This window comes from Rosa chinensis, chromosome 5 (assembly GCF_002994745.2).
Source record: "Rosa chinensis cultivar Old Blush chromosome 5, RchiOBHm-V2, whole genome shotgun sequence".
Lineage (NCBI taxonomy): Eukaryota > Viridiplantae > Streptophyta > Magnoliopsida > Rosales > Rosaceae > Rosa > Rosa chinensis.
In genome coordinates this window covers 29,863,905-29,889,582 of record NC_037092.1, presented here as the reverse complement: position 1 = coordinate 29,889,582, position 25,678 = coordinate 29,863,905, and the positions used below count along the sequence as shown (strand labels likewise).

Here is a 25,678-nt window from a genome sequence, read left to right as displayed (position 1 = left end):
TCGAACATTTCAAAACCACGAAAACAATCAAATTAGGATGGAGCAGATTGGTGAGTGCAAAACAAAAAGGTTACCATCACAGAGCCAGGCGGCTGGGATTGAATGGCAAGATATGCAGGGCCCCTCCACGACCAATACTTCCTCCTCTCCCATGAAACAGGGTTAGTTTAATATCATACTTATTGCATGCAGCTACAACATCCTCTTGAGCTTTGTAAAGTTCCCAGGCAGCAGTAAAACGCCCTGCATCTTTTCCAGAATCAGAGTATCAAACCATCACCTGTTCAATATAACTTTGTAAGCTCCATGAGATTCAGTGGAATTCAAAATGTGCTTCTATAGATACCTCTTGATGCCCATTATGGTTCTTGATGATGTGCTCCCTGTACCAATCAATGGACAATAATTTCCTGATCATTGAGCCAGCTCCTCTCAAGTCCTTTACAGTTTCAAACAAAGGAACCACACACAGCCTGTTCCATGATGTATGAAAACTCAGTTTGTATATGGTGTACGTAATTGCAATTTTAACATCAGTAATGAAAAACTTACAGACTTTAATTTAATTCCCGGTTTAAGAAAATGAAATTTCTTTCTTCCCCTGCTGATTTTAAAAAGTATAATGCTAGTACACAAAGAAGAAATCAACCACCTGCACGTTGGGTTACTCCAATTATAGGTAGGTACAAGATGAACTGTGACGGAGCATATCAAGCCTCCTCTAGACAAGGTAGAGTGAGTTATGTGCTGCGTAATGATGGGGGTAGTTTCATAGCGGGACAGATGAAGCCATATGGGCTACTCACTTCACCTTTTCACACGGAATTGCTGGCTCTCCGGGATAGTATTCTCTTAGCCCGGTCTTTGCACCATGAAGAGGTAACTTTCGAAAGCGACTGCTCACTTTTGGTTAAAGCTATCACCTCACCTTCTCAAGATCTATCCACTATGAATATATTGATTGAAGAGGTCAGGCAACTGCTGCAAGGTAACAGGGGTTTTAGTGTTACTCATGTCCGACGTGAAGCTAATGTAGTTGCCCATACCTTAGCAACCCAGGCAGCAAGAACTAGTGACAGTCAAGTTTGGCTTACTCTAGCTCCCGAATTTATAAGGGATGCCATTCGAAACGATGTAATCGTTATCTGATTCAATGAAATTACTTTTCAAAAAAAAAAAAAAATTAGGCACTCAAATTTAGTACATCAAATAATCAAAACCACTATTGGGCTTCAAGTTCTCTCTTGCACTGTCCCTCAAGGTCTTTGTATATGCTGCAGTCTCCCATGAATCCAATATGTGTAGTAAGCCTGGATGCTTTCACCATTGACCATTGACGGGGTTGTCTTGGTTAACAATTAACAGTGTTCCACTGGTTGCCACAGCTTTCTTTCTCTGCTACTCTGTAAAGAAAATCCAAACTCCCAAGTCGAGATAAAGCAAATCTTCAACTTTTAGTTTCTTCCAATGGTTATATTTACTGGTTGTGACCTGTTCTGTTCTCTGCTTCAAGCCACTAATAAGAAATAAAGCTGAAATAATAATATCTCTTAATACTTCATTTTTGTTTTATGTGATAATTCTATAGATGAATTTGGCTATCAACCATTGCTGCAGTTACAGCATTAATAATACTTTCACTACTTCAAGCTGCAAGCATAGCTGGAAAACTAGTCATGGTCAGTAGATTATGATTCTGCGTGTGATATTCAGCTGAGAATATGTTATGTTTGTTTAGCTATTCTTAGGATCGCTTTCCAATAACATAAAAGAAGCGTTTTTGTAGAAGTTAAGGTTGAATTTTGTTGTTGTATGTTGTTAGTGCAATGTTTAATTGATTGGCATTTCCTAAGCACAACAACCAAGAGTCATGTTTTCATGTAATAACTTTCTACTCTATCTTGGATCCTTAGAAGAATGGAATGCTTCGAGCTTCATGCACAACTCTCATCAATCAGGTATGTCTTGCATACATGTGCATGCTTGTAAAGTGGTTAGGACTGAACTTGCCTTTGAATCCTATTATAGGATGCGATCCTCTTTACAATCCTATTGTACTGACCTGCGTTGTTTCAGATGGTTTAATCAAAAGCATTCAAACTTTCTTAAATTGGTTTATGGGCTTTTCTAAATGATGATTCTATTTTAATCCATGCTTTTTAAAGGAAGGCATGAAGCCCATGTACATCAGAAACCCTAGCTCGTCATCTCCTATATATATGTTTCTCTTAGGGTTGTTCAAGGCATGGAAAATATCAGAATATTTGGTCGTTGCCTTCTTGAGAGTTTTCTACCTTTATCTTTAGAAAGTATTGAGCTAATGTTTCATGTGAGAATCCTTCATAAGCTGTTCCTTGTTTAGCTTTTGAAGGGTTATCAAATCTCCAGCTTTTTCTGTCAAAAAAGTTTTCTAGTTTTATGCTTCATGTGTGTTGGTAGTTCATGCATGATTTGTGCCTTGAGGTGATTGACAACCGAGGTGAGAGTTGTGCCATCTCAAGATTGACAAAGGAGAACAAGGTTGTTGATTTGGAAGTAGCAAAGACGAGGAGACACCGCTGCCCACTAGATTGGTTCTAGTAGATGAGTTGTACGTGTAAGATCTTTATGTACTTTCATATTCATATAGTGGATTCTTCACCGGCATAGTGCCCGCAGTTGTATACCTCTTTAGAGGATTTTAATGCATCAATTGATCTTGTGTTATTTGTGATGATTTTACTTTGCATGGTTTGGGAAATTGAATAAATCATAACGTCATCAAAGATCTTCAATTTCAATTAGGATTCAAGTTCTACTACAATCCTATATTAGGATCCGAACAAGTCTGCACTCCTAAGACTGATTTCTAAAGTTGTTGACATATTGATCAATTCCGTTAGTTGGGAAATACATACATCCATTCTGTAATTACAATTGGTTTCAGAGCAGGACGCTAGAGAAACTTAGCGTGATCCTGGTTAGGAACAGAATGGAAGGCACAAGTGATCGTGCTGCTGGGTCAACAAGTCACCCTCCATTTCTTGATGACAAAACAAACTATGTGGCATGGAAGGCTAAGATGAAAGCTTTTTTGTGGGAAAAGGATGTAGCTGTATGGGCTGTTATCGAAAGTGGTTAGGAGTTTCCAACTAAGACTGAAAAAGTTGACACAAAAGGGATTGGAGAGGGCAGTTCTACTGTTGAAGCCAAAGTTAAGAAGCCGATGAGTGAATGGACTATAGATGAGAACTCCAAGAGTACAAATAATCAGAAAGCATTAAACTCTATCTTCATAGTGGTATCCTCTGATAAATTTTAGCTTATTTCTCATTGTTACTCTGCAAAGCAAGCATGGGATATTATCCAAGTTACTCATGAAGGCACTACTGCTATTCGAGAATCCAAGCTTCAGCAACTTATACAACGATTTGAAAATATGAAGATGGGTGATGATGACAAGTTTGTTGATTTCTATGCTAGGCTCAATGTTGTTGTGAATGGTTGTTTCAACTTAGGAGATCCCATACCTCAGCACAGAATAGTCAAGAAAATACTCAGGTCTCTTCCTATGAAATATCATTCCAAGAAGATAGCCATTCAAGAGTTGAAGGACCTGAATACCTATAATCTGTAAGAATTGATTGGAAACTTAACCAGATATGAGATGGAACTCCCTGATGAAATGAAAAGCAAAAGCATAGCTCTTAAAGTGAAGAAAGACATTGAAGATGAGTCAACAAATGAAGAGGATGCTGATGAAGATGAAATTGATCTTGTCACAAGAAAATTCAGAAAATTTATCAAGGATAGGAAATCCAAAAGAAGTGAATCAAGGTCTGACTCAAGCTTCAAGAATACAAGAATAAATGAAAAGCCGGGTAATAAGGTTTTAAGGTTTGAAAGAGCTCATGAAAAAAGAAACAACAATGCTCCAAAGTGTTTTGCATGTGAAGGGTTTGGTCACATTGCATCTGAGTGTGCAAATACCTTGAAGAAGTCCAAGAATAAACGGAATAAAGCAATGAATGTTACTTGGAGTGACAGTGAAGATGACTCTATGCTTGGTAGTGATTCTGAAGTGGTGGCCTTGGTAGGATTAACGACTATTGGTGATGAGTCTGAAGTTGAAGAATTTGATCTTGAGGAAGTAATGCAACAATATATCATGTTGTCTGAGGCTTCAAAAGAATTAAAGAAAAGAAATTTAGAGTTGAGTAATGAAGTTGAGAACTTGAAGACTGATGTCAGTAGGACTGAAGCTGGATTTCAATCCCAATTGGAGGCAGGTGGTGCAGTAAGAAAGTCTCTTGTGGAGGACTTTCAGTCCCTTCAACAAAAGTACCAAGAGAGACGTGACAAAGTTGAGGAGCTTAACACTGAAAAGGCTTGTCTATTATATGAGCTTGAGCAAATGAAAACTAAGGCTAGATGTAATTCTTCAAGTGGTGAAAAGTTGGAAAAAATTCTATTGATTGGTAAAAAATTTGGAGATAAACATGGCCTGGGATATGATGCTGAAAGTTCATCCAAAGGAGAGCATGTCACCAAGTTTGTAAAAAGCTCTGATCATTCCTCATCACAATCTACTTTCCCTGTGCTTGATGAACCAAGACCAAGGTTGAAGAATTTTGTGCCTGTGTGTCATCATTGTGGAAAGCGAGGACATATAAGACCAAGGTGCAATCAACTAAGAAAAAATTCTTGGAATGACAACAAGAAGCCACTCATGAACAAAAAGAAAGAATATCTTCAAGAAAAGCTTGAATTTCTTTTGAAAGAAGGAAGCAAGATAGCAAGATTTGTTTCAGTTCCATTCTCACCTATGCCCAAGATGAAGCAAGTCTGGATACGAAAAGAGCCTCATCTTTCTAAGCTTCCACATACAGGTAAGTGAACTCCTCCAATATGTGCTTGTGAAAAATATATTCTTGGTTGCCAATAGCATGATTTTTCCATCATAAGCACATATATAGGGGGAGTAGTGTCTTTTTGTTTACATTAGTTTTCTTATTGCTAATATGTTCTGGTATGTTAGGACTGAATATGCTTTTTAATCCTAAGATCTTAGTAGCTTGTGTTTATTTCTGCAATTTTCTATAAGGATGTTCTTTTCTCTTTTTGGGTTTTGTTTTTGTAGGGACTTTATTTATAAAAAAAAGGGAAAAACTGAAGTGTATGCTTTGATTTTATATCATACCATACCATGCCTCACGGGTATTTTTGTTTGAGAGTGTTGAGTTGCAGGATTAATTCATGAATGGTTGGATGCTCAATTTCCAAAGAAAGCTAGGTTGCCGAAGTTTAAAACAAAAACATTAGTCTAGAACTTTGGCATCAACAACTCAATATGCCTTGATAAGTTGACAGGTAAGGTTAATAATATGAACATATCATGTGGTGTTTTCAATGGTGCTGAAAGAAGTTCTCTTGCACTTGAGTTCATGTTAAATGAATGCCAACTTTCAATGCCCTTGGATTAAGTATGTATTGACAATCTCAAGCGATTCATTAGAATTTGTGATCTAAGTTGGTTCCCAATTTTTAACTTGTGCTTGTAGCAGCTGTGTGTTTGCATGTAGTATAGATTTGATTACTATTGTCCTCATTTAGTTTTGAGTTACTTGACTATCTACATATTTTTTGCAATTTATGCATTTAGGATTCCAGGTTTATTTTAATCCTAGTTTAGGATGCGTGTTCTGTTGCAATCCTAACATGTGCATTGTAGTACATTATCACCTCAAGAGCAACTCATGAACTGAGATTTAGTTACATCACTTGGCCTTCTCCTGTAGTGATCTTTTCTTGCTTTTTGAGTGTTTAAAGGTCCAAAATTAAACCCTATTCTTTTCCCTTCCTTCTTGTGTTTACAGCAACTGAAGCCTTGCTTTGTTTCTTGCACTTGTACACCTAAGATGTTGAGTGGGGTATGCAGACCGAGTTATCACTCTTGTAATGGCACCAGTGGTTCTTTAAGGAGACATCCAGTCTACCACCAAATGTAGATGGGACACCTACCTTGTAAAGCTAGAGTGTTTCAGGTCGAAATGGTGGTGGTCTAGGCAAGTCAGGCTATCTCCAAATGTAGATGGGACACCTGCCTTGTAAAGCTAGTGTGTTTCAGGTCGAAACAGGGATAGTTTGACTCATGATCTTTCTATTAAAATTAAAAAATTAAAAAATAAATAAATAAAAGGAAAGTAGGGGGTGGCAACAAAAAAAAATGGTATATCAGTTGCTTAATGCTCAATGCGCCCTCATAGATCATGTCTCCATTTATATATATTGTGCCTCTTCGTGATACTCTCTCTAAAGTCTCTGATGATCTGAGTTCACTTTTCAGCATAGCACTTTTAGTACCCTAACTCAATTTGGTTTTGAAATAAATAGTGTTTCGTTACTGAGACCTGCTCTCTTTCAAATATGCTGGTTGATGCTCTTGAGAAGTGTTCATGTTGATGTTATCTTGGAAAAGCTCTGCTTGATTGCCCTGTGTGTGGTAATGGTCTGTCTCATGCATCATATCTGCTTGGTTCTTCTCAATTGTGTCTGCTACAAAGTGCAAGTTACCTTGGTTCAAACATATACACTATTCTTCTTTATCTTCTTTGTCATAACATACTAATATTCAAAAGTGTTTGAAGGTTCACTTCTATTGCAGGATAGTTTGACATGTTATTCCTAGCCCCTTGATTAATGTTTGTTTCCGCTGCTACCAATGCATGGGTATTGAATTTAGGGGGAGTGAAATCTTTGGTCCCTTTGTCCTTTCCTGGCAAAAAGGGGGAGAGATTGGAAGTTTAATGTTTCATGCTTACACTACTTCAACCATACATGTTATTCATGAGTGTTATGTTTCTTGTGTGCAGATTGCAACTTGGAAGTTCATATTTCTTGGGTCATAGTAGCATAGGATCAACTATTGTGTATGGTTAAATGTATATGTTGTTTTGCCTAGGAAATGCCAAAGGGGGAGATTGTTAGTGCAATGTTTAATTGATTGTCATTTCCTAAGCACAACAATCAAGAGTCATGTTTTCATGTAATAACTTTCTACTCTTGGATCCTTAGAAGAATGGAATGCTTCGAGCTTCATGCAAAACTCTCATCAATCAAGTATGTCTTGCATACATGTACATACTTGTAAAGTGGTTAGGACTGAACTTGCCTTTGAATCCTATTATAGGATGCAATGCTCTTTACAATCCTATTGTACTGATCTGCGTTGTTTCAGATGGTTTAATCAAAAGCATTCAAACTTTCTTAAATTGGTTTATGGGCTTTTCTAAATGATGATTCTATTTTAATCCATGCTTTTTAAAGGAAGTCATGAAGCCCATGTACATCAGAAACCCTAGCTCGTCCTCTCCTATATATATGTTTCTCTTAGGGTTGTTCAAGGCATGGAACATATCAGAATATTTGGTCGTTGCCTTCTTGAGAATTTTCTATCTTCATCTTCAGAAAGCATTGAGCTAAAGTTTCATGTGAGAATCCTTCATAAGCTGTTCCTTGTTTAGCTTTTGAAGGGTTATCAAATCTCAAGCTTTTTCTGTCAAAAAGTTTTCTATTTTTATGCTTCATGTGTGTTGGTAGTTCATGCATGATTTGTGACTTGAGGTGATTGACAACCGAGGTGAGAGTTGTGTCATCTCAAGATTGACAAAGGAGAACAAGGTCGCTGATTTGGAAGTAGCAAAGACGAGGAGACACCACTGCCCACTAGATTGGTTCTAGTAGATGAGTTGTGTAAGATCTTTATGTACTTTCATATTCATATAGTGGGTTTTTCACCAACATAGTGCCCGCAGTTGTTTACCTCTTTAGAGGGTTTTACTGCATCAACAGATCTTATGTTATTTGTGATGATTTTACTTTGGATGGTTTGGCAAATTGAATAAATCATAACGTCATCAAAGATCTGCAATTTCAATTAGGATTCAAGTTCTACTGAAATCCTATATTAGGATGCGAACAGGTCTGCACTCCTAAGACTGATTTCTAAAGTTGTTGACATATTGATCAATTCCGTTAGTTGGGAAATACATACATCCATTCTGTAATTACATATGTTTTTGAAGTGGTGTTCTTGATTTTATATGTTAGTATAGATTCAATGTGTGGATGCACTAATACAATCTAGCTCAATTATTCCTCAAAATTTCTATCTCTAAGGTAGATATGTGGTGCCCATCGGAGCGCTGAAGGGCCATTCTACACCTCAACATGTTGGCCAAGATTTTGCACCATTAGCAAAGAATGATGGAAGCAGCAACTCTCAAATTAAGACGTTTGTAAATGCCATAGCAGGTGACAGCCTTTTTCTTCTACTTAACAAATAGGAAAAGTTATGTTTCTGTTTTTGTTTTTGTTTTGGTTTTGGTTCTTCTTCCCTTTTTTCTAACATTGGGAACACCTTCACTCTTTAAAGTTCAAATTTTGAGGAGTCAGTTGTTGTTTTAGCACAATTCTTGCCCGATTGTTCGTGTTCTTTTATTTGATGTAGTTTCTGAAAATTGAAAGGAAAATTTTCATTTACATGTGGTTAGGAAATTGACTATATCATTTACAGATGATGCACTTGCATATATACATGATATACATGTACATTGCGTTCATAGCTTTTCACCTTTACTTCTGAGTCTACGGGGGTCATGGTGCTCGAATGATTCTATTGCTTGTAAGTGATAATTATTATGTTTGAGTGTTTCAATGGGAAATTTCGTCTTCACAGACATGGCAAAGGCTGTAACTACGGGGAATATCCAGGTGAGAATTTGTTTTTCCCTCAAATACTAGTGCCCTCAGTTTTTTGTAGTTGATTTTTTTTTCCCCAAAGTTTCGGTTTTATTAGCCTACTATTTCCTCATTGTTGTAAAACAGAAAAAATTTTGAGAGAGAGAGAGAGAGAGAGTTTGGACACAGAGAATCCGATTGTATCCATTCATCTCACCATGAGGGGGTTTATATAGGAGTACATGATGTATACAAATAGGCAACGTTTAATAGCAACGTCACTTACTCCTATTCACAATCCTATCAATCACTAATATATAGTGAAATGCATATATGACTCTCCATCTATTTACATTATATTAGCCATAATTATTTACAGCACTCCCCCTTGGATATTTCCTGTCAATAGTGTTGCCTAGGCTGAGTGCTTCTAAGTTGCCTCGTCAAAAATCTTGCCAAGTAACAAAAAACCCTGTGGGAGAAAAACAGCTTGGTCGAAGGAGAAAAATAGCACAACGCACGTGAATGTGGAGTAGTCGTATCACAATAGAGATAGGTGAAGTCTTCTTATCAGCAGTATAAGTAGATAGTATGTCTACGAGAGGGATGCATTAGAGTTGCTACACCAAAACCTTGCCCGGTAAACCCAATGGGAAAAACCCGTGGTCGAAGGGAAAAGATGAGCAAATGCATATATGTCAAATCAAATCATCTTCAGGATGTACTATAATTGGGGTGACCATGCTAAAGATGTGCCTCGTTAAAACCTTGCCAGGTAACAAAACCCAATGGGACAAAAAAACCCTGGACGAAGGACAAAAAGAGTACACATGGTCAGGTGGGTATGCTTCAGGATACTCCCCCTGATTTCAACTCCCCTTGAAAATTACAAGTTAGGTAATTCAAATAGTTTACGTAGACCAATATCTTGAACATGCTTCTGGAATGTATACTTTGGTAGTGACTTAGTGAAGAGGTCTGCATGATTGTCTTCAGATCAAATCTGCTTAACTTCAATCTTCTGATGCTCTTGTTGTTGCTGATTGATGGAGAACTTCGGTACAATATGTTTGGTGTTGTCTCCTTTGATGAAACTTGTCTTTATCTGCTCTATGTAAGCAGTATTATCCTCGTAGATAATGGTTGGTTCATCAGTGGTGGAATACAGTCCACATGTGCTTCGAACATGCTTTGTAACGACTCTTAGCCCTGTACATTCACAAATTGCTTCTTGAAGAGCTAGTAGTATCTTAGCATGATTCAAAGAGGTAGCAACAAACGTCTATTTCATAGACCTCTAAGAAATTGCAGTATTCCCAATGGTAAAGACATAAACAGTTTGGGAACATGCCTTGTGCGGGTCTGATAGATAGTTTATATCAGCATATCCAACAAGGCGAGCATCATTCTGAGGATCAAGGGGGTTTGATCCATTCCTTGATGCATAGGGATAGGATAAGCCCATATCCGCCGTACCTCTAAGGTAGCGAAAAATGTCTTTTATACCATTTCGATGGCGGTGTGTTGGCGCAGAGCTATATCTAGCTAACAAGTTCACATCGAATGAGATGTCCTGTCTAGGGCATTAAGCCAAGTACAATAATGCGCCCATTGCACTTAGATATGGGACTTCTGGCACCAATATCTCTTCGTTATCTTCTGCAAGATGATACGGTTCTTTCTAGACTTCAGACGACCATAGGTGTGCTTGCTTTTATCCTCATTAAAGTGTCTTAACATGTTCTGGATTGTAATTTGGTTGATGGATCAAATTTTTCATCTACACTGTGCTCGAGCTCCAGGTCGAGACAATAATCTGTTCACCCAAGGTCTTTCATCTCAAATTCCGACTTCAGGTGCTTTGCGGTTTCCTTGATCTCTTCAGGAATATCAATCAAATTCATGTCTTTGACATAGACCGCTATAATTGCAAACCCAGAACTTGTTTCCTTAATAAACATGCTTGGGCATGGTTTATTATTCACATATCCCATCCCGATCAAATATTCACTTAGACGGTTATACCACCTTCGTCTAGATTGTTTCAATCTATAGAGTGACCGCCTCAAAACTAATGGAGAGCGTGTTCCGTGGTCTAGAACTATTTGCATCGGGTATCATAAGTGCTTTAGGAACTTTCATGTATATCTCTGTATTGTGATCCCCATAGAAATAAGCTGTGACTACATTCATAAGCTGCATATTCAGTTTTTCAGAAACTACCAAACTGATAAGGTAGCGGAATGTTATGACGTCCATTACGGGAGAATACACCTCCTCGTAATCAATCACAAGGCGTTGAGAAAATTCTTGCGCCACTAGACGAGCCTTCTGTATCACAATCTCGTTTTTCTCATTACGCTTCCTTACAAATACCCATTTAAATTCTACGGGTTTAACATGAGGAGGTGTAGGAACAACAGGTCCAAACACCTTTCTCTTTGTCAAGGAATCTATTTTGACCTGGATTGCTTATTTCCTTGTTAGCCAGTCGTCTTTTCATTGATATTGATCAACAAAGCAAGGTTCGAGGTCATCGCATATTATAGATTCGGTGGCCACCGCAAATACTAATATATCATCGATGATAATCTTAACCCGATTCCAAATCTCACTAAATTTACCGAGTTTCTCTATTCTCAGGAGTGGGTTCAAATGTTGGAGCGTCCCCCAACATTGTCTCTTCTATGACAGACCTATAATCCGGATTTATCTCATGACATGGATCGGTTTGAGATTGCGATGTTAAGAGGATTCATTTGTGCCAAGTTTATCCTCATCCAGGGATAAGAATCTTACGAACCTAATTGTCTACCTCGCTTCTGGGCAGGGACATATGACTGGTTAGCTGCCATAGTCGTACCTCGTCCATCTGGGATGACACATCCTACATGGATGTCTATCCTTGCAGACACAGTTGCAGCAGGTATATATGATCTCGTCACTTTAGCTAGATCAGAGAAGGTGTCTGGCATATTGTATTCTATACTCTATAGATCTAGAATTGTTCGCACTTCACTATTTTCATGCGGTTTGGGGATCAAGATGAGACATTGTGGGGATATTCCATGTTAATTCACGCCGTTCATCAAGAACAGTCATGTTCTTATCTCCCCCTAACGGCGGGAAGACTGTCTCATCAAAGTGACAATCCACAAATCTAGCGGTAAAGAGATCGCCTGTCAAGGGCTCTAAAGAGCACATAATGGATGGATTCATAAGACATGTATGCCCATCCTTTGTTGAGGACCCAAATTTGTACGTTGTGACGGCACAATTGGCATGAGGACTGCATATCCAAATGCGCGTAAGTGCGAAACATCAGGTTCGTACCCAGTCACCAGCTATAACGCGGAGTAATATTGGTAGCAGTGGGCCTCAACGAGACCAACATAGCTGCATGCAAGATTGCATAGCTCCATGCAGAATTTAGAAGCTTGGTGCGCATTACCAAGATTCTATCTGCGAGACCATCTTGGGTGTGAACATAGGGAACTAAATGTTCAGCATCAATCCCAAAGGATATGCAATAATCATGGAAAGATTTCGATGTAAACTCTCCGGTATTATAAAGTCTTATGGACTTTATGGGATAATCCGAGTGGTGAGCCCTCAATTTCATGATCTGGGCGAGAGTTTAGCAAAAGCAATATTTTCTTATGGACAGTAGTGTAACATATGATCACTTTGTCGATACATCAACCAAAACCATTAATATTTAACTGGTCCACATGGTAAATGGATATGTCCACAAATTTCCCTTGCATTCTGTGCAGAAAAATGGTGGTGTATGTACTAGTCTTTGCATATGATGGTCTAGTATTAAATATTCTTAACGAGTATGGCATAGTGTGTCATTATATACAGGACCCTTATTCAGAAGGGGATGCACATGGGATGAGTTGAGGATACGGTGCATCATACTTTGACTTGGGTGTCCCAAACGGTCATGCCATAGCAAGTAGTTGCTTGAATTAGTTAGCTTCTAGCTAACATATTTCAATTTCTCCAATGTACACTTCTGGCCGCACACTCGGAGGTTATGCAAAGATATTCCACGCATTTTTCTTAGTGGTTTCAACGTGGTAACTGTTGGTTCGAATATCCTTAATACTTAATAACGTTCTTCTGGAACGTGGAGAATATAAGGCCTCATTAATGGTAAGTTCAATACCATTGGACAACATATAGTGGGTTTTGCCATAACCCTCTATCAGGTTGGATTGGCCTGATACGGTTGTCACAGAGGTATGAATAGACAATGAGTTTGAAAAATATCTCCGATCTGGGAGTATGGTGTGTGTAATAGCACTTTTAACCAGACAACAAACTTCCCCACAGAATATGCCTATTCATTTATTTAATTCAATGGATCACATGTATGAATAAGTTTATAGAATTAAATATATTCGAACATAACCACATTTCTATAATCCAAAATAATTGAAAACATATATCACCAAAATCCGAAGATGTTTCATTCATTAAGATGAAATAGATATGGCACAAGGGGCCAATTATACCCATGTCTTTGAGTTCTAATCCTCGGTATGTTCAGTAACTGTATGAAAATCCATGATTTCTAGTGTGGAATCGATAGAAAAATAACCCTTCAATAAAGTTGGTATTTCGAGTTCCGCGACCAACGTAATACTCATCTACTGCTTCGGCTATCGCACAATAGGTGCAGGACCAGCAGTCAATTCCTCCATATCGATAACAAAGATCATGCTGATTCTGGTGGCATCGGGTCGGACCAGTGTTCCTTTCAACTTGGGCTTGTTGAGTTATGGCATCATGGTTCCTTCCATGTGGACCTTGGCCACATGGAGCCTAATTACATGGCCTCTTGGGCTTTGGCCAAGTGGCAGACGGTCATATGGGCTAATTTCGTTCTGCCAATCATGTCTTGCTTCAAGCAAGAAAATGGTCATTTGATGGTGAAAGTGCTCTTCCAGAGCGACCCAAAGAGTCTGTATATCCTCTTCATCGGATACTCAACTTGGAGTGCTTTCTCCATATGTTTCTTTATGAAAATTATGGCACTCATATTAAAAGCCTCAATGACGACATTGTTAGCATTGATTGTTGATCTCATCTTCTTTGCAGTCAGATGAATTTTCACATCTTGAGTTCACTTTAGATAGTTTCTTTTGGAGACCTCCAAAGCAACAAAGTCAAACATGTTGAGATTTGACATTTCTTACAGGAAAGGAACAAATAATATTAGTGCTTTGGGTAATATCATCCATAAGCAAGTAATGAGAACTTCAGGTTCTATAACATGGTATGAAAAATCGGATTAGACATGTAAAATCTACTGATTTTATCATGTGTTGTGAATTTATGAAGGAAACTTCAAGTTTCTTAAATGGCATTATCGAAACTACAAGTTCTATTTATGTATGAACTACTGGTTCATCAGATACCTACATTTTCTATACATATATTCTAATGCAAAAATTTGGACAAGTAACACAATAATATTGAATAAAGTAAATTGTAATAATATCTCACAAATTGGATAAATGGAAATCATAAATCAATTAAGATATTAATTGCATGCTAGTAATATAACAGATTAATTATCACACAATTATGTAAATAAATGCTTCTGGCAATTAATTACACATATTAAATATGGTGAATCTATTTACAATATCAAATCATTTTTCCTTTTATTTTGATTCTACTGGACCAAATAAGAAGGAGTGGACTTGATAGTGAAGCTTATCGGGCTTAGTTTGCGGGCTCCTGACCTAGGCTTTCATGCGCTAGTCAAAGAGTATGTGAGGCCTGCTAGGCTGCTAGGTCCTGCAGAAGGAGAGTGGGCCTGCAGGGCTTAGGCTAGTCTGCCAAGGAATGAAAAGTTATTACTCAACCCTTTCGGTAACTCCAATTGAATACGACCAGGTAAGGAAAGATGAGGTTTAGGTAGAGCGAGGCTCGCTTAAGTACACGGCCTCATCTGAACCTTTCCTAGACATCGCATCCAACTGGATGAGCCTAGTTTGAGAAGATTCATAACTTTTGTCATGGTAACATGTAGTGAGCTTCTATTCTGGCCTTGCAACTTGGGCCTGAGCTTCTGGCTCGAATTTATTGTTATGACTTTGGGCTTGATTTGAGCTTCTGACTCAGCCTCTATTAATATTCACAATTATAACATAACCAAATTCAATATATGTTATTAAATCGTAACATAAATAAATTAATGCAGCGGTTATATACCTAAGGAAATGGGTTCAAATCCCATTAATGCTTCTGGCATTACATACAGGTAATAAATTTGGCAAATGCTTCTGACACAATGTTTATGTAATAATCGCGTAATAATTTAGCCCATAATGCTTCTAGCATAAAGAATTATAATGGCAGATTCAAATTTGTGTAACCAAAAACTAAGCCCATAATTCACGCAATACACAATATTCAGATATAGTAATAAAAGATACATTGTGAAATTATTATGGCAATTGTTTTGGATAAATGTCAATCAAAACCAAAACATGAATTGAATCAATTGATCAATCACCAATTAAATGGAGTTGAATCTGCTTTTGGCAATATTAATATTAAATAGTGGTGATAATTACCAATTGGCCATAATGGCACAGTGGACATGCTAGGCTGGTACACACTGTGACTGGGTTCGAATCCCAGAAAAAGCAGAATTTATTTTTGCATGATTGATTGATGCTCTCTAGTTGTGAATTGGTGCTACTGGACCAAGTGTAGCCAAAGTATCCTAATTTTTTTCTTTTCCAATCAAACAATCCAAAACATGAACAGGTATATATATTCCAAATAAAACAATTAGAATTTAGGGTTCATGCATCATGGAGGATTTTTCATGTTCAATCAATAGGCTCAATAAACGTGAATATAAAATTAGATTTTGGAAAACATTACTTGATGAAGAGCGGATGAATCTTCAGTTTATATGTGCAGAATTGAGAAGGTTGTCTTCTCAGCCAATCCAAGAGCTATTCGCCTCTTCTGAACAGCTCCCACTTCGAATGGTGTATAGATCTCAAACCGACTCCAATAGGGCTGAAATTTGGAGGAAAAATAGAAGAGGCAGAGACGAACAACTTTGATAAGGAAAGATTTTGATCTGAGGTCCCGATCAAGAGGTTTGGGGGCGTACAAACAGGCTGCAGCTGGGGGGTTTTTTTTGTCTTGGCTAGCACTTGGGTTAGAGCTTCGTGCTGATAACGTGTTGTAAAACAGAAAAATTTTAGAGAGAGAGAGAGAGAGTTTGGACACAGAGAATTAGATTGTATCCATTCATCTCACCATGAGGGGGTTTATATGGGAGTACATGATGTATACAAATAGGCAACGTTTAATAGCAACGTCAATTACTCCTATTCACAATCCTATCAATCACTAATTTATAGTGAAAGGAATATACGACTCTCCATCTATTTACATGATATTAGCCATAATTATTTACAACACTCATAGCATATGTAGTGTACTATTTTATAGCAAATTGTTTAAGTTCAAGGGTCTGAAAAAGTAAATATTTGTCTGCTTATCAGTCATTCTACTTTCAAAATTCTGTATCCATGCCAAGTTATACTTCTCATATATAATAGACATGAACTAGAATTCCTTTCCAAGTCAGGAAGGTGCTGTCTCAGTTTATGACATTGCTGAAGGATGAGCTGGAGATTGGTTTAGAGGTGAGTTCCAGAGCTCCAGACCATAAACTTTTAAATTTTACAAGCACAATAAAGATGATCATGATCTCTTGTTGTCATATGCTTCCTTGTTTTTTTTTCTTTTTCTGAGAAGAGGTGCAGATATCATACCCTGGGAGTTGTTCGATTTTCAATGTTCTCAACCATATTTGTTGGTGCTGCAGTTGCTTTTAGTTTTCATAATCGTTGTCAGTATTCTTTTTTTTTGAATCTGAAAAGTCCTTAGTTATCTCTCATTTTAAGATAATTGTTAAATTCATATTTGAGGCTGAACAATAATTTTGGCCATTCAATTAATTAACTCTATTGATCCTTTTAGTTCAAAAGCAACAACCTTCAGTTAATTAACTCCAACCGTCCAACGCCAAAATAGAAACTAGTCTAAAACAGACCGTAGATAGCTTCTTTTCAAGGACTTTATTACAATCTTATGTTTTTACTATTTCAATATATACTTTGATTCTAAGTTTTTATCAAACAAGTGAGCTACTACTCTGTACTTGAGTTTGATATTTGACATCATCGCTTCCAATAGGCAAAATCTCCAAGGGACATTGAAACAGTTCCAACGCCTATAGATACAAGTCTGAAAGCAGACCAGGTAAGTAGCTTCTTTTCAACCACTTGACTTTCATTGCAATCATATGTTTCTATAATTTTCATTTATATTTCAAGTTTAGGATTTTACTAAACAACCGAGCTACTACTCTGTAATAGAGTTGTGACATGTTATATCATTGCTTCAAATAGGAACAATCTCCGTTGGATCCAAATGAATATAAGCTGATTATGAAGACCGCATATGAATCAAAGGGGAGTGCTAGGCTCACACTCGTAACTTGCCACGTGTGAGCAAAAAAACTCATACAAATTTGTTCTTTTATGTTCCTTGTATGCAACAGCAGCAGCAGCTTTTCTACCAGCAACAACAACATTCTTACCAACAAATGATGTCTCAGCCTTGCTACGAGCACTATCAACCATTCTCTCAGCAGCCGCAGCCTCCGTACCAAGAACTTCATCCTTCTTACATGCAGCCGCAGCCTCAGTACCAACAGCAGAATCCTTCCTACATGCAGCTGCCGCCACCAAATCATCAAGTGCCTTACTCGCTCAAGATGTTCTGGAATGATGCAACCTGAATATTTCAAGATTTCAACTTTTGGCAATAATTTTGTCATCATTTTGTTAGGAAATATTATTCTATTTCTTAAGGCTTTGTAAAAGTAACAAGCAAAATTGGTGACAAAATTATTTGATGTATGAGTTTTTCCTTTGATATTTGCAGATCTTCTTATCTGATCTCTTATACTTTTCACACATCCTTTTCATTAACTTTCTGGTAACAATACTTGCTCAATACACATCTGTTAAATTCTTACGGTAACCTTAATTCCACAAGATACAAAACTTGCATGTTTTACTCATAACCTGTGTACCAGACCATAGACTCATATGGTTTAGTACAATTCCTTTCTTCTTCCAGAAGTATTGGGACTTAGTTGGTTCAGAGGTGAGTAGGGCAGTGATTTTCTTTCTGATTAATTAAGAGATGCCTCATGATTTGAAGTTTACGCATGTGGTGCTCATCCCAAAGGTGAAAGAGGTTAAGCACATGTTCCAACTGCGACCAATAGCCCTCTGCAATGTTACTTATAAAATAGCCTCCAAGGTGCTAGCTAACAGGCTTAAAGTTTTTCTCTCGAACATTATTTGCCCACAGCAGAGTGCGTTTGTCCCGGATCGTTTGATTTCAGACAGCACTCTCGTGGCTTCGGAGCTAGCTCACTATATGCACAGGCTGCCTAGAGGACAAGAAGGTTTTATGGCTCTGAAACTTGATATAAGTGAGGCTTATGACAAATTGGAATGGGATTTCCTGAAGAAGATTATGATAAAATTGGGTTTCAATACTCAATGGGTGGACCTCATAATGTTCTGCTTTCAAGTCTTCAGTGTGTCCCTTCCCACAAACCCCTCAAACCTGGTTCAACTCCAAGCCAAGCTGGAAGAACAAATCTGGTTTGAGTCCATGCAAACACCCATGGAATTGCCCGAAAATGTCCAATTCCAGTAGAGCTCTTTCCTCTTGAGGGCCAGCTTCCTATGTTGAGGAAGACAAGCTCAGCCCGGGGTGTAGCCTCCTGGAAGTAAGGAATTCTGGATTTTCGTAGACCACTCCTGTAATTCTGACAACTGATCTTTGAGATCTCCTCCATGAGGTTACCCCACTTTTGTTCTCGAGAAGGGTGTGGTGGACGCAACGTTGCAAGCAGCACAGCTGTTGTGTATATCTCTAGCTAGCTGTCTGACAGCAATCTCCGGCAGCCCAAATATTTGCCTGTACCATTTCTTTTTGCTCAGTTGATCATAGAGTACCCTGAAAGATTTTACAAGCACTATAGATTTAGGTCGTTGAGCAGAAAACTTTGCCTTTTTTGTTTAACCATGTAAGATAAGGCTAAATAAATTCGGAATCTACAGAAAGAATATTACATAATTCAACCAAGAGATACATGATTTCACTACACTAGCATATCAATAACGTCCAAGTTCAAGACATAATGAGCTGTTAACTTGCGAATTGGTGAATACTTCTCCTTTTCAAACGTACATTTCAAAACCATGAAGACAATCAAATTAAGATGGAGCAGATTGGTGAGTGCAAAACAAAAAGGTTACCATCACAGAGCCAGGCGGCTGGGACTGAATGGCAAGATATGTAGGGCCCCCTCCACGACCAATACTTCCTCCTCTCCCATGAAACAGGGTAACTTTGATATCATACTCATTGCATGCAGCTATAACATCCTCTTGAGCTTTGTAAAGTTCCCAGGCAGCAGTAAAACGCCCTACATCTTTTCCAGAATCAGAGTACCAAATCATCACCTGTTCAATATAACTTTGTAAGCTCCATGAGATTCAGTGGAATACAAAATGTGCTTCTATAGATACCTCTTGATACCCATTATGGTTCTTGATGATGTGCTCCCTGTACCAATCAATGGATAATAATTTCCTGATCATTGAGCCAGCTCCTCTCAAGTCCGTTACAGTTTCAAACAAAGGAACCACAGGCAGCCTGTTCCAAGATGTATGAAAACTCAGTTTGTATATAGTGTAATTGCAATTTTAACATCAGTAATGAAAAACTTACAGGCTTTAATTTAAGTCCCGGTTTAAGAAAATGAAATTTCAGTCTTCCCCTTCCTACTTTAATATCTTACCCAAAAAAGTCAAAGATGATAAGTAACCATGGACTACATAAGTATGAGGATCCATATCAAGTAACAGAAATTTAATTGGAGAAGAAACCACCTTTTAATACAAACCCTATCTATTTTCTATGCAATGGAGAATCAAGATGGATCATAAAGGTGTTTAACAAATTGATGTGCACATGAATTAACAAAATTATAGTATTGTGAAAATTACCATCATTTTCTGTAAATCCAGAGAAGTAATCCAAGGAATAAATGAAGTGCAAATATCAGATGCCATGTAAAACATAAATAAACATACAGGAAGAATGTAACTAAAGAAGGACCATTTAATCTAGCAGTATCAACATAGAGGCCATACTTCCGTTCCACCAGGACACGGCTTTCCTATCTCTCCACTAACGGCAAGTCGTGCATCTTTTTGCAAAAGCTCCACAGCAAGGATGTCACTTGCCTGCCAATTACAATGTAGATGGTAGTATTTTATCAATTTTAACAAACAATTCATGTATAGAAACTTTGCAGTTGGAAAATCAAGTTCCTTAGCCTTGTAAATGGAGAGCTGGAATACGAATCAATAATGAAAGTCGTATGCTATACGTTAGAAGCCATAGAAATCACATATGCTCCAAGCGAATCACTCCCTAGCTCAGCAGCAATGCGGAAGGTATCCAGTACTTCTTTAACATCAGAAGTTGATGAGGAGACGCATGACTCCCACAGCATCACAGTAATAACAGGAAGGTTGCATTTTTAAAACCCACATTAGTAATTCTCTAATTTCTATAGTTTCTTTTCCTCTCTATTTCTTGCCCCCTTGGGTGGATCAAGTCAAATAGAGACATCTTCAATTTGAAAGACCTTAGTTTGATTCTTGAAAATAACACCTTAAAGCTGACCTAATATCCATTTTAGGAGTAAATTCCAAAATTTACCCATCCATCTATGAAAAATGGATTTGGGTTCGATCGGCAGAACTATATTTCCATATTTTTAGACTACTTTACAAATTATATTTTCAAATCTACATTTCTCTTTGAATTTGCTAGGTATAAACAGTTGTTGAACACACCTTCATAGTTTAAGATTTTGGCCAATAGTGGTAAACCAAGACTTTCTTTCCTATCAGCAAAGAAGATCCTGAGTTGGAATTCTTGCAATTGCAAAACCTCCCAATTAAGTTGAACGCATGCTATGAAGTGAGTTTGAGAGTATAAAACAAATTGTTAACCTTAATCCTAACAGCTTAAAGTTTCAGGAATAGTAAACAACTCCATCATCATGCTAGATCAACTTGTGCTTATTTAAAGTTCATTCCCTGTAGGTAAATAATGACTACCATAATTTCATTTAATTGTTGTAATGAAGAGACACATTAGATATATAGCAAAGAATTCTTGTCAGATGTTTTTCTTTTTCCCGAAAAATTCAGGTAGAAGTAACCTATTCTTAACTTTGGAGCATAGCAATCCTAAGTCGTAACACTACTACTTTACCTCCATGCTAGGTAGGACTAGCGGTCTTTTTCCTTTGAGCTCTCGTTAGAAATTCCAGTTTCTTTTCTTCATCCCACTCACTGTATGTGCCCAACTGCCCATATCAAAATATTTGGTAATTGCATCAAGTGTTTCAGCATGTCTACCAGATTCCTGCCCCAATGCAATCTTCAGTTAAAATGACCAACATTTCAATTCTGATATAGTAAGAATGACCAACATTGCATTATGCACGAAGAGGAAAGTTTATAAGAACTTAGAAGCCATGAGTACCATTGGTCATGGAATACATTAGGTGCTTGTAAATAAACACTTCAGGATGGCAAACAATCAAAGGGGAAAAAAAAGAAAAGTAACTGCTAATAGAGATTCTAGGTGGAAAGAAAGCCTAGCTCACTATAATACAGCTAAATTAAGATTTTATTTATGAAAATTGATTCCCTCCATATTTGAAAAGGAAATAACTACAGGGGTTCATGTGATACGCACTGCCTTCTTTGGAACTGACGTCAGTTCTATTTGTAACTTACTTGAGCAAGTTCTCATTTATGCAATAAGGATGGCAGCATATGAAAATAATATAAAAGTAACACAACTTTCGAGATCCTCAATTTTATTATAAATTTTTTCTTTAAAAAGTAGTTTTAAGAGGATAATCGGATGTTCACCAGTGCAAGAGGGTTGATTAGCTCTAGCTGGAAGTTGTGTTGGAAGTGTTGCAGCTTGTTGCTTTACCTGATTCCTATTATAACACTGATGATCCCAACTTTGGTGATCCTCAGATGCAGATTCTGAAGAGAGAATTTCAATTACGTTAACATTATAAATTGATTCACAAGTATATTCATCATCTATTAAAAATAAATTGAAACTTTAAGAAATCAGGAGAGATGCCCAGTGTGTACTTACGCATAGAAGAGTTGGGGTAAGAGAAGTCAAATTCCCATAGGTCCATAAAACACATAGAATTTTGTAAACTATGACTACAGTTTTTTCACTCAATTACTTCCACTAATTAACCATCTGGTGTATCCTGCCTGGCAGAACATGATGTAAGAGTGTTCATCTGTCTTTCGACGTTTTTTTATTCTGCATACACAGAAGTGATCTAGAGATTTACAATTGTTCTGTTAATAAGATCCTAGTCTCAGAACAACATAATCCCAGCCCCTCAAACTAAAGTTCAAGCAATAAAAAAAATCAGAAACATGGGAGTAACCTGCTAAGGAAATTGGCAAGGAAAAACAATGGAAGCTATGCCTTGGTAGTCTCCACATGATACCAAGCAGCCAATATTAATGACCGCTGAAAATAACTGCAATCTGTCATACAGTGTTCTAGAATCTCTTGTGCCAGTTTTGACAAGATATCGCTGCACCTATTCATGGATAGTTCAAATTTCAGGCTATCCACTTCTCGAATATAGAGATCAATAGTCATCCACCTAGATAAAAGTGAGACATCTTTTGTGACCTGAAGCAATAGAAAGAGGCAAATTGATATAATTGTAAAGAACTAGACAGTTTGACAGCATTATAAATTCTACATAAACAATAATCTTAAGTTTGCAATCTAATCATGAAATCTGGCATCAAACTGGAATCCTTAAAACTGAAACTCTCTCATACCCCAAAGAAAAGAACAGGGAAGGGATATCAGAAATGAAGGTTAAACTGATGATCTAAAACTTTACACAACTAAGTCATGCTTATCCAATGCTTATCCATCAATGTCTCCGTACAGTTAAGTAATTGATTCTAAGTACCAGGGCTTGTTTTATTCCCCTCAAACATGATTTACTGCCCCATGAATTACCAACACCATTATCAATACAGTAAACTAAGTTATGGATAACAGAGATCTAATATATGCCAAAGTTATGATTAGTTCATGCTTCAGGTCTTTTGTTGACATGAAAGGCCTCTCCAAGATTTGAGTAAATAATACCATTAGGAGAAGATTTACGAATAAAATATCAATAAGACCCACGAGTACAATTGCTGTCACATTGGAATTTCCATCTCGATCAAACCAACCCTCCCCTCCTCTGAAGACCCATACCTGATTGGTGTGCATTTCAATGGAAGTGGTTTTCCAATGTGTTGATAAATAAATTAAGAAAAGATTATAAGAAAAAGTATAGAAAGACAGAAGGTAGTATCTGCATATAAAGAACTGGAAACTTATCAATCCCAGAAACGAATTTGAAGACAAACCTTCTTTAAAGCATCGTTGACACGACGTAAATAATGAGGTACAACTTTCCAAAGGGACTGCGCTCCACAATGTTCAAACCTGTGGTAAACAATATATACAATTTTATTTTGTCTGTAAGAGATACACACGATTTCAACGAGCCAAAGCATATGAATATCAATGAATCTAATGTTGAAGTGGTTTACCTGCCCTAGCTTCATCACCTGGTGTGGGTTTATGGTGCCTAAGCTCATCTGTTTGCCATACAGAAGTATCTCTCGCACCTATAAAAGCAAGAGTAACATATAAAACATAAAGAAAATTAGTGAATGTCCACTATATCAATGTCATTAAGGTGCAGTCCCCCTCGCCCAGCATAGTGGTTTTGGAAGAAGAGAATATGGTTGGAAAGACAATACCAGATCTTCAATCACCATGTCTCTGTCTTCACTAGTAAGATCAGGTCGATCTCTTAAATTTAAAAGATGCTACAAGTAACTTGATATTATTAGTCTAAGCAAATTTTCAACATGTCTTTTAATCATAATGTTCAACATCCTAAAAACTGAGCAAAGTCACAATTAATTTGTGTAGGATGTGCAGAAAGTCGCTCACAGAAAGTCTGATATGTTTGTATTGTAAGGTTCCACAATTAATTTGTGTAGGATGTGCAGTAAGAACAATCTCGACCTCCTGCAGCAAGAAGAATTTAAGGTTGAGAACAAGACATCTAAATGACTCAACAACAGTGGAAACACACACACACACATCTTATGTTCAACAGTGTGCTGATAAAATGAGGCAACATCAATGAAGCAACAACTTGAGCTCATTAAAACAAGATCATTTAATTGGTTCAGTTTTATCTTTTACAGAAACCTAAACAACATGTGACATATTTTCCCCACTATTTTCTGTCTAGGCATACAAATCAAGACAAAGGATAGAAGGAAAAGAACCAACCTGATTGCAAATGGTATCGTAAAGCTGATCTGGGGAAACACCACGCTGCAGAAGCTGATTAAAAATATCATCACAAGATTTTGATAGGGATGCCACATTCTTTTGTCTACGAACCCTGCACAAATCAACAACTTTATCTATATTCACCAAAATGCTTATAAAATTCACAGCTGAAAGAATTTCAACCAATTTTTGTTTTTTCATGTTATATTTTATGTAGCTAAGAATGTCACAATTTTAACTGTAGAACCAAAGTGAGAAGTCAATCCTTGATAGACACTACTATTTCCTCAAGCTCTGGAGCTTCTTATTTCATTTCCAAACAAGTATAAATACACACAGGCACATATATGAAATTTAACCCCTTTTTTTTTTCAAAAAACAAAAAATTTAGTATAAAAAATAAATATAAAACAGAGAGATCAAGTTGTTGAGTGACCTGTGATGAGCTTCAGCAATGCCCATCAAATTGAGGTAATGGCTGAAAGCACGAGCGAGAGTGAGTGCCTTCCCTAAGCTCATCTTCAAAATTTCTGACGCCTCCAGCAGCTCCGCCATGTCATCCATCCCCGCCATCCTCATACTACAAGCACTCTTAACAGAAAAACGCCCCGTTTCAATTTTCCACATCGGCAACCAAACAAGGTATCGGAAAATAAGACAAAATCAGAAGCAAACAAAAAGGTGCAAAAGCGTGAAAGAAGAAGAGGGGGGAACCTATTCTCTTATGTAGAACACTCATTATTGTAAAGCTAAGATGACAACACCCACAAGCTATGCCCTTTTCTGCAGAATTGAATTCGAAAAGCGAAATATAGATGACCGTATATCATTGCAATACTTAAAAGAAAGAAAGAAAAAATAATTGGGTAAAGCTGAGACAAGAAACCTGCATCCATTTGGCGGTGTGACTTCTAACGAGGCAGACGATGAGTTGATTAGGGATTTCAACCCACTCTAAGCTATTCCTGATTTCACCAAAAGTTCGTCCCCATATTCCCTAAATTCCTTTCCTTTTGGATGATTGTATTGATTCATCAATCAATTTATATCTGGAATTTGTTAGTGTTGATTTCGAATGTTGTATTCCTGGGATTGCGATTACGAATACTACGATTTCGGAGCTGATAAACTCAAATCTGTGTAGCCAATAGAAGAAAGTCGATCAAAGTTTTTTTATTCTTCTGTGGTTTAACATCTCAATATGTTGTCATCTTTATACTATATCTCATTAGCTAGGATGGTCCGGAATCTCCAATAGCAAAGTCTCCATCCCAGAACTCTCTTCATAATGCTAGTCTCGTTGCCAAAAGGAAAATGTTTGCTGAGTCCCAGGTTGGAAGGTCCAGTTTCCAGAAGCTTTTGGAGCCAAATT

At 37.4% G+C, this 25,678-nt stretch overlaps 1 protein-coding gene and 2 long non-coding RNA genes across 5 annotated transcripts; 1 reads left to right on the top strand and 2 right to left on the bottom strand.

Moving 5' to 3' along the window:
- The first annotated feature begins 16,388 nt into the window (after positions 1-16,388).
- On the top strand, positions 16,389-17,639 carry LOC121049333. Its single transcript, XR_005799624.1, has 3 exons — positions 16,389-16,409; positions 16,963-17,028; positions 17,178-17,639. It is a non-coding gene; the product is annotated as an uncharacterized LOC121049333 (long non-coding RNA).
- A 157-nt stretch (positions 17,640-17,796) lies between these two features.
- Positions 17,797-19,523, bottom strand: LOC121049332. Its single transcript, XR_005799623.1, has 3 exons — positions 19,383-19,523; positions 19,110-19,279; positions 17,797-18,807 (listed from the first exon to the last, which is right to left on the bottom strand). It is a non-coding gene; the product is annotated as an uncharacterized LOC121049332 (long non-coding RNA).
- A 1,954-nt stretch (positions 19,524-21,477) lies between these two features.
- On the bottom strand, positions 21,478-25,097 carry LOC112164532 (phosphoenolpyruvate carboxylase 4-like). 3 transcript variants are annotated; one of them, XM_040506123.1, is made up of 6 exons: positions 24,743-25,097; positions 24,304-24,418; positions 23,956-24,033; positions 23,547-23,624; positions 22,364-22,617; positions 21,478-21,935 (listed from the first exon to the last, which is right to left on the bottom strand). In XM_040506123.1, the coding sequence occupies exons 1-5, from the start codon at positions 24,931-24,933 to the stop codon at positions 22,399-22,401; spliced, it is 681 nt and encodes a 226-aa protein (XP_040362057.1). In that variant the 5' UTR covers positions 24,934-25,097; the 3' UTR covers positions 21,478-21,935; positions 22,364-22,398. The 3 variants fall into 3 exon arrangements, 2 of the variants coding, with proteins under 2 accessions (XP_040362057.1, XP_040362058.1); XM_040506124.1 differs by having other exon boundaries at positions 22,476-22,617; positions 24,743-25,088; XR_005799622.1 differs by lacking the exon at positions 21,478-21,935 and adding an exon at positions 23,361-23,439 and having other exon boundaries at positions 22,482-22,617; positions 24,743-25,088.
- Positions 25,098-25,678: the final 581 nt, after the last annotated feature.

Excerpts from the sequence above, each read along its gene's own strand:
- LOC112164532 (XM_040506123.1), bottom strand. The coding sequence starts at position 24,933 with ATGTGGAAAATTGAAACGGGGCGTTTTTCTGTTAAGAGTGCTTGTAGT. Across the intron at positions 23,625-23,955 it reads ACAAACATATCAGACTTTCT|GTGCGAGAGATACTTCTGTA; the intron begins GTGAGCGACTTT and ends TTGCTTTTATAG. Across the intron at positions 22,618-23,546 it reads AGGTGATGAAGCTAGGGCAG|GTCACAAAAGATGTCTCACT; the intron begins GTAAACCACTTC and ends CTATTGCTTCAG.